This window comes from Populus alba, chromosome 18, assembly GCF_005239225.2.
Source record: "Populus alba chromosome 18, ASM523922v2, whole genome shotgun sequence".
Classification (NCBI taxonomy): Eukaryota; Viridiplantae; Streptophyta; class Magnoliopsida; order Malpighiales; family Salicaceae; genus Populus; species Populus alba.
In genome coordinates this window covers 1938753-1947377 of record NC_133301.1, presented here as the reverse complement: position 1 = coordinate 1947377, position 8625 = coordinate 1938753, and the positions used below count along the sequence as shown (strand labels likewise).

General features: G+C 34.9%; 1 protein-coding gene across 3 annotated transcripts; it reads right to left on the bottom strand.

Annotated features, from left to right (window-relative positions):
- Positions 1-2988: 2988 nt before the first annotated feature.
- Positions 2989-8036, bottom strand: LOC118051178 (homeobox protein knotted-1-like 3). 3 transcript variants are annotated; one of them, XM_035061745.2, is made up of 6 exons: positions 6985-8036; positions 4943-5063; positions 4332-4525; positions 4128-4259; positions 3541-3677; positions 2989-3457 (listed from the first exon to the last, which is right to left on the bottom strand). In XM_035061745.2, exons 1-6 carry the CDS (start codon positions 7645-7647, stop codon positions 3418-3420), a joined length of 1287 nt encoding a protein of 428 aa, XP_034917636.1. In that variant the 5' UTR covers positions 7648-8036; the 3' UTR covers positions 2989-3417. The 3 variants fall into 3 exon arrangements, with proteins under 3 accessions (XP_034917636.1, XP_034917637.1, XP_034917638.1); XM_035061746.2 differs by having other exon boundaries at positions 2989-3454; XM_035061747.2 differs by having other exon boundaries at positions 2989-3446.
- Between the last annotated feature and the right edge of the window lie 589 nt (positions 8037-8625).

Sequence of the window (8625 nt, the reverse complement as noted above, 5' to 3'; positions counted from 1 at the left end):
ATCTCAAATGATTAGATCCTGAATTTACTCCACGGATATTATTAATTCGAATTTCACAAATCTCAGGGGCATTGAAGTTTTATATAATTATTAATTTCAGAGCTTGTGTACTAGTTAAGTTATGTGCAAATTAGTTCATATACCAACGTTAATATAAAAAAAATATTCATATTTTCTTTCTATTCTTCCACTTTGATAACAAAATTTATTAAAATGACAGCGATTATAATGACATGGAGCTAAACAATCAAGAATGTTAGGCTATCTAACGGTTGGGTTTCCAAGCACCATATACGTACCAAAAATTATAAAATAAAATTGCTTGGTAGTCTTCAGGATTCTGTTAAATTGATTTAAATTTATTTAAAGATTTATTACTTAAAGATCTAATCTTTTTCAGTTTTTAATAATTTTGTATTTCTCTATAATATTATATATTCATAATTTTACTTACAGCATTATTTTACAGGTAGTATTCAAAACATGAGGTGAGTGATTTACCATTGGCAAGTAAGAGATAATAAGAAGTTGGGCACACCTTTGATCTCTTCTCCTTTTGATGAACAACAACTAGCAGCTTCTCAACTGCTTTCTCTTTTGTGTAGAATGAAACCGATGAGAAAGAAGTGCGTCTATATAGGATATGCCCGGTATTAGTTGAAAAGTATAAGGATAGTTTTGCTAAAAAGAATCATTAAACACTAAACGAGAGGAGAAGCGTGTTTTCTGAAGCAAGTGTTATCTAATTTTTTTTTACATAGAAGTGTTTATATAAAAAAATTAATTTTTATTTATTTTTAATATTTTTAAACACTTTAAGATACTAATATTAAAAATAATTTTTAAAAATATTATTTTAATATAATTTTTTAGTAAAAAAACACTTTAAAAAGTAAATGTTATTATACTTCCAAACACGCGTGTGTTTCAGTACGTGGTTGAATAGTGTTTTAGAATTTAAATTTTATTTTATTAAAATTAAAATTAATTTTATTTTTAAATTATTTTAATATTATAATATCAAAAATAATTTTTTAAAAATAAAAAATATTAAGTAAAAAATAATTTATAAACTAACCACTACTATATTTCTAAACCCCCTCTAAATTTAATATCTTTATTGAATTTTGAATGGATTTTTTTTACTGAATTTTATTTAAATTCTGTATATTCAGATTATAACAATATTATTCTGTAATTTTGAGCCCCGTTTGTCTGGATTGAAATTCAAGTTGAATTTCATTGATTTTTTGTTTTTTGATGTATTTGTTTCTTACGGTGAAGGTTGCGGAGTCTCTAGGAGATACAGTACTTGGATGGCGACCAGTACCGACACATAATTCAGTTGAAGCGTGACCAGGTGAAAGGTTTACGAGCTACCTGGTAAATAATTTTATTTACCATGGGTGAGCTGTAAGAAACCTCATTGTTGAAAGCAAGAAACTCACTGCACTGCTCTCCATGATCACTTGTTTGAGGAGGTATCTTCCAGCTGGTGGTTGAATATATATATATATTTATTTTATTAATGTCAGTTTTCAAACTAGTTTCCACACATCTTGACTAATTAATCATGCCATAAAGTTATACAATAAATCTAGGTATATTTAAATCATTATACAAAATATCTTCAAGGGCTTCCCTAACCAAGCTAATTTGTTGTTATTTAGGTACATTTACTTGAATGTCTTCTAGCATCTAGAAATTTCAATCCTTTTCTACTATATTATATAAATAATCGGTCCGTTCTATTTTTTATCTGAACAAAATTATGTAACATGCAACAACCAATATCTAGTTCATCCAAAATATCGCAAGTGAAGCACTCAGAATGTGCGAGAATATCTTTCCCATCCCCAGTTTCACCCCAGAATGTCATTATTACTCGTGTTACTAAAATACACTCAGATAAAAAATTCAAGACAAAAAACATTGTTTGTCAATCATTTGTCTAATAGTAGATAGTTTTACTGCCGAATAATGGCAAGAAAGGTTACGTCAAATTACGAGTATAATTTAACTTGGTTCTAGATTTATTTTTTAAAAATTATTGGTTCGAGTTTTATAAATTTTAAAATTATTAAAAGTTTATATGGTTAGTAATTTTAGAGCCCGTAAAATTAATCGAGGTACGCATAAACTAGTCTAAATATCTATGTTTATAAAAATTATGACATCAATTGCACCTATCAACCATATTTGCAAGCTTTTAGTTTATTTTAAAAAATAGCCATATGAGAGCATCTGAGAGTGTTGTAATAGATATTTTTTTTAAGTATTTTTTATTTAAAAATATATTAAAATAATAATTTTTTAATTATGTTTTTAAAATTATTTATAACATCATAAAACAATCTAAATATATAAACAAAAAAATGATTTTAATAAAAAATAATTTTCAATTTTCTTAAAAATATCATTTTGATTGGAATTTCAAATGACACCCAAGTTTCCAAGTCCTGTACTATAGTTGAGTCATGTTTATTTTAATCATCACATAATTAAAAGAAAAGAAAAAGAAAATAAAAAGTCAGCCTTGAATCGTTGCTGGGGCAACCCCAGGTGGAATTAACAAAGGAGAGTTAACATACGATCCTGCTAGTTTTTGTTTTAATCTTTTTTCTTGATTTTTCTTCCATTTTGTACAAGATTTCCAGCTGCTCCAAAAGCTTTTTGAATCGATTTCCGTTTTCTTAAAACAGATTGACTACTTGTTAAATCTCCATCATGATAAAAACGATGATGGCTTGCTGTCTGATTGCCATTCTCATTGAGTTCCAATTTTGTTCTTGTTAAGAACTTGATTCAGCCTCGGCTAATAATGGATATGAAAACCCATCTCTGTGTTGATCTTTCAAGAAACGAAAAGGTTCAAAGCCTCTTCAAGGGGGCTGGCTGCTTCAACTTCTGTATTGATCGTTAGGGCTTCTTTTTCCTTGCCCAGGTTCAGTATGTTTTTCTGAAATATTTCATATTAAATTGAATATCTGCTGCAAATTTAATCCTTTATCATATATCACAAAGCAACGAGAGGAACAAGAGAAGGTATAATCTACAGTGACTGTAAGGAAACCAAGCAAATATTATTTCACTGTACATCCATCACCCCTCGCCATTATTATTCATATATAGAGAGAAGTAGACAAAAATTCATAAAACATGCTAATCCACACTGCTATTTTTGCTAATAGAATTCGTAACTAATTTGAAACTCTGAATAAGACTGTACTGCATTCATTCTACCATCTGCGTGCCCTGGACAACCCACGATCATCGTCTATGTTAGTCTTTCTTTCCTCTAGAAGCAAACTGTGGTCATATATATATCTGTGGACCATCGTCAAACCCTTTGCAGCTCCATTGCTATGTAGTAGTATGTTCAATATACTTGCTAGGGTGGAAACTTTATATTGGAATTTACACAAATCGATCGCCATTGTTATCACCTGCATTGCTTCTTTTCAAAATCAAGGTTGGTTCAAAGCTCGCAAGGCACTGAATTATGTGAAGATATGTGGTTTAATGAAACAATAAAAATACCTTTTGCGTTTGCTTTTCAAGACTGTTGAGGTCGAAGGATTACTGTGCCAGTTCCTCTTCCTTTGATTGATGAACCAGTTATTTATCTGCTTTAATTGCAAGCCCGTTTCCTGCACCAATCTTGCCTTGTCTTCCTCCTGAAAAGTCATGGAGGTTCAATTTCTACAGTTAATAAACAGCCAAATCAGAGAGACTGATGATTTGGGCTTAAACTGCCCCCCAATCTGGTCACCCACTAACGTCATGTCAGAAGAAGTATCAGCCTGTTGCCTCCAAATTCTGCTCGTTTGCGTAGTGTGTGAGGGTGTATCGACATCTTTTCAGTCCTTTAAGGAAGGAAATTTCGCTGGTTTTGTCATTCTTGGACCCTCAAGGCTCAAGGCTGTACAAAACTAAAAGCACACGTTTTTTGACTTGTCCTAACACAGCGTGCCAGCAGGTGGGGTTCCAATGAACAGGACTAATGCATGCATATGGGGGTAACCGTAGCTTAAATCAATCTCATTTCAAACTAGAACTCATTGGATGCTGCTAAATGACAGCATCGAATCTTGTTAAAGAGATGGAGCAGTAACAGTAACACTTACGGTAGGATATGGCCACTTGGAATGTGATTGCCACCAAGCTTTTAAGACTGAGGTTGTGTCCCCAGGAAGCTTTCCTGCTCTTCTCTTTCGCAGAATTTCCTCTCTAATGTCAACAATTTTTTCTTTGTAACCCTGCAAAACGTAAAGAAAATTGGTTGCAATGAAAATGTCGAATCCTTCAGATTAGATAACTTTGGCCATTACCTGTTTTAATTCATGCTTCAATTCTTGTCTCACACGCTCCATCAAAGATCTCTCACTCTCTGTAGGGACCAAGGGACCAAACCCTAGTGTATCTGCACCCTCCAAACTTCCAACGAACAAATTGGCATCACTGTCAACTTGGTCGTCGTCGTCATCGGACATTGTTGCACCTGTACCTTCACCTGGAGAAACTCCTGTTCATGTAGCAAAAGGAAAATATTAAAGCTTCACGTCATGAATACTTGTCCCGGTATCTTTTTGCTCAAAGTATGAAAGTGATAGAATTCTAATGCGGCAGAGACATAAACATTTATCAGGGAAGGCAAGAAAAACTTGAAACAAAATCAGCCTATAATGTCAGTCGTGTTTATGGTTTGCTAGTTTCAACAGGTTACAAATGGGAAAGCATAAGATCCCAAAACTCTCCAAAGAGCAGGAGAGAGTCTTGTAAAAAAGGCAATAAAATTCCCTTAATTCTTTAGCTTTTGCCCTGCTTCCTCCACCGGATGAACCATTGCACAGAAAAACAACAAGAATCATGCCTCTGCAAGAATCTAGCAGCTTAGAGGCTTATAAACAGATTTAGGTGATATAAGATAATGAAGTATTACCCGTTAAACTTTGTAGGGATTGCTCTATCTCCCAGCATGCCATCACTGCTTCCATTGCATGAACTCGAACATGTTGTTGCAATTGTTCTTTGAAGGAACAGAGCAATAGAAAATAATGTGTCTGCGGCATCAAAAAATGAAAGGATCAACATTTTGATTCTTTTTTCATGCTTCAGCTTCAAAGCAACTCCGAAAATTGTCATTGAACACGCACTATGTATTCCAATTACATAGGGAAAATAAGACAAACGATCTGAATTAATTGTCTGCTAGTCCTGGCAGAATCAAAAGAATCAGAAACTACAGCAATCTCTTAGCAACACCAAATCAAGAGAAATTCACTATGACTTAGTGATATTTTCTTTTAGAATGTGTGGATTGTACACGCTTTGAAGTCATTTTCACTGAAAATTTCTCCTACAGAACTTAACTCTGGAACTATAGGTTACCAAATATGCACATACTCGTTGTAGTATTAGGTTATAACATATCAAACACCATAGTGAAAAATATTCTAGTTGCACACTTCACTTAAAAACTAACTAATAGAATTTCAAGCAAGCATCTATGCTTGGGGCAATCAGACCTGAAAGCATCAATAGCCGAGACAGATCCAAAAACTTGTGGGATGAAGAACGTATTTCCATTCAATCAAGCAGTGCAAAGAATTTAGGTCAAGGACGATATCTCAAAGAGTTTGTCACAGAACTTGAAGATCATGACTAAAATCAAAGTATCCAAAAACTCAATTTAATGGCTTGGTATCTACCCTATACCCACTTGAAAAATCAAATTTCAGAATAAGCTAAATCAGATTCTTTGTTTCTGAAAACATGCCATCAGCCATGGCAGGAAAGCTATTAGACCTAGATAGAAATTATTCCTAACCACATTTAATTTCATTTCATCCCTGACATTAGAGTTGTTGAGAAATTAAGGGGCCCCGAGATCGTTAAAAGAGTCTGTCATACAGTACTTTACCATGCACATCTCTTAATCTCTTCTCATCTTCCCCCCTGTCTGATATTTCATTGAATTAACTTCAAATGACCTCAATCACTTCAATCTCCAAGACTGGCGATCAAACTCAGATCGGTCCCTCATAAAGCTCTGCTGCACTGTGAACCACTATCGTTCTTCATGTTGGACTTGGCCGCTTGAGTTTTGCAAGCACAGTTAGTATCCAAATTTTCCAGTCTTTACACGTCAAGAATTGAAGATTACAGCTGTAACTACAGTCTACCAGTGGCACTCCAAATTCAGAAACTTACAGTTATGGCATTATAACCATTCGTCCTATACCATTACATACGTCCGATCCCATTCAAATTCAAATTCCAGCTTCTTGCCACAAAAGCCCTGCTAGTTTTGGCTGTAAACAAACTCGCTTGCAACCAAAGATAGATCTCCTCCTCTTTTATTGTCACAATGAGCTAACACCTTTCCCTAAATCATCAACAATATATCTGCTAACTAAGCACCTAACAGCCATCCAAAAAGGCCACCACCAAACTTCCTCTTATAATTATCCCACCAAATAAAACCCCTGTCGGTGCATCCACCACCCTTCAATCTCAAAAAAGAAACCCACATAAAATCACTAACTCAACAAACCCCCCTAACTATAATCAACCAAACCAAAATTCATTCCAATTAACAAAAACTAAGCCAATTTAATTAAAAACTATAAACTTTGGGGTGATTTGAATAATGCCTGTGGTCATAATTAATCAAACCAAATTCATTCAAAAAATAATAATTAATCAAGCCCATTTCAGTTCATGATCCAAGATATTGAAAAATTCAAACTTTTTTGCACGGGAAAACACAAGTGGTCTAAGAAACATGTTTGTGAATCAAACCAAAAACACACCAAAATGAATCACACCCATTTCAAATCACAATCCAAGGCATTCAAAAACATAATCTTTGCACCAAAAACAACATAGAGAAAGCAAAAAATTGGTCCAAATTGAAAAAAAAGGAGCTTTTTTTCAGATTTCAAAGAAACACAAACATGATTAACTAACATGGTAGCATACCATAAACTGATCAAGCTCTTTATCATCAGGAACCAATCCTTGGTGACTTCCAAGAGCAGAGTACTTAGTTACTACTTGTTGTGACTGAGCCAACTGTGCATCAATCCTCGGCAACTGATCAACTGGCGTGGCAATCCTTAAACACGCCACGTGTGCCGACAGCAATTGATCGTACAACGGATGCGTCAATATGTCCGCTTTATACCTTGCATTTTGCCAATTCACCACCGCCTCTCCTCCACCACTATCCGCCACCATGGCTTCACCTTCACTCTTATTCATATTCTTCAATTCCGACGATTCTTGCGATAGACTAGTTATGATGGCGTGGTCCCCGCCGGCGGCGACGTCGTCGATGACGTCACTGTGGTTGCGGTTTAGGAGGGAGGAGGAGGACCGGGAGAGCCATTGAACTGGGTTATGAGAGGCTGAGTCAGAAGTGGTGGCGGTGGCGGTAGTGGTGGTGGTGTGGAGGTTCAAGAAATTGTTTGTGTTGTTGTTATCAGTGAAGTGGTGGTGAGTTTGTTGTTGTGGTGGTTGTTGAGAGCGGAGGAGGGCAGTGTTCAGCCAATTCGGTGGTGCTGTGTGGTTCTCTGTTGCTTGTTGGTCTGTGAAGTGGTGAAGAGGGAGGTCTTGTGATGACAAGTTATGGTGAAAGGCCATGTTCTTTGCGCAAGTCTTGGAGACAGCCAGAAGAGAAGAGAAGAGAAGATTGTGAGTCTATTACAACATGGGATGTGTACATGTGCAGGAAAGAAAGAGTCTTATTACAACATGGGATATGTGTATATGTGCAAGAAAGAAAGAGAGAGATGCAGAGGCAGGTGTGATGCAAGTACTCTAAGGAGAAGCGAGAACACGGTGAATTTTGAAAGTGTAGAGACAGAGAGATTGTGGTCTTTGAGAGAGAGAGGGAGGGAGGGAAGGTGATGAGAGATGATGGTGATGATATGTGGGGTTACTATAAACGTCCAAGTTGAAGAAGAGGGAGATGGGAGTGTCAAGAGAGGCTGTAGGTGAGAGTGATTTTGGGTTTGTTTGTAGTGGTTTTCAGGTGAAGAAAACTGCTTGCAATCAAAGAAATGGGACTTTATATCTGGAGATTATTATTATTATTATTATTATTTCAATGTTCACGGTATTTATGCTATAATTTTCTATATATTAAACCTTTTTTCCTTCGATTTCTTCAATCTAGTTACGATTTTAAAGACATTTACCCACGTCTAAATTGATGCATTCGTTATTATTTCTATTTGTCACTGGCAAATGTTTCAGAGAATTAAAAACAAGGATGGTTGATATTACTAGTGCCATGGCTAGAATTTTTGGCATTTTAATGTTTTTTTCCATGAGATGAAGAAATATATCACATTGGGTTTCAAAAGAAAAATAATTCTCCTCTGGTTGTTTGTGGATTTGCTGTGTAAAATTTTGTGTAGATTGGATTTTTATATATGGAAATAGTTTTTGATTGGTCATGAGATCAATAATTTTATTACTGTAAATAATTAATACAATTCAAACAAAATTGGTCTGGTTTTTGTTTTTGTATTATTTCTTGTCTTGACCTTTCTCAACGCAAGTGTGGCTACAATTGCATGATAGATAATATCAAATACCTTGTGGAATGGGCTAGAA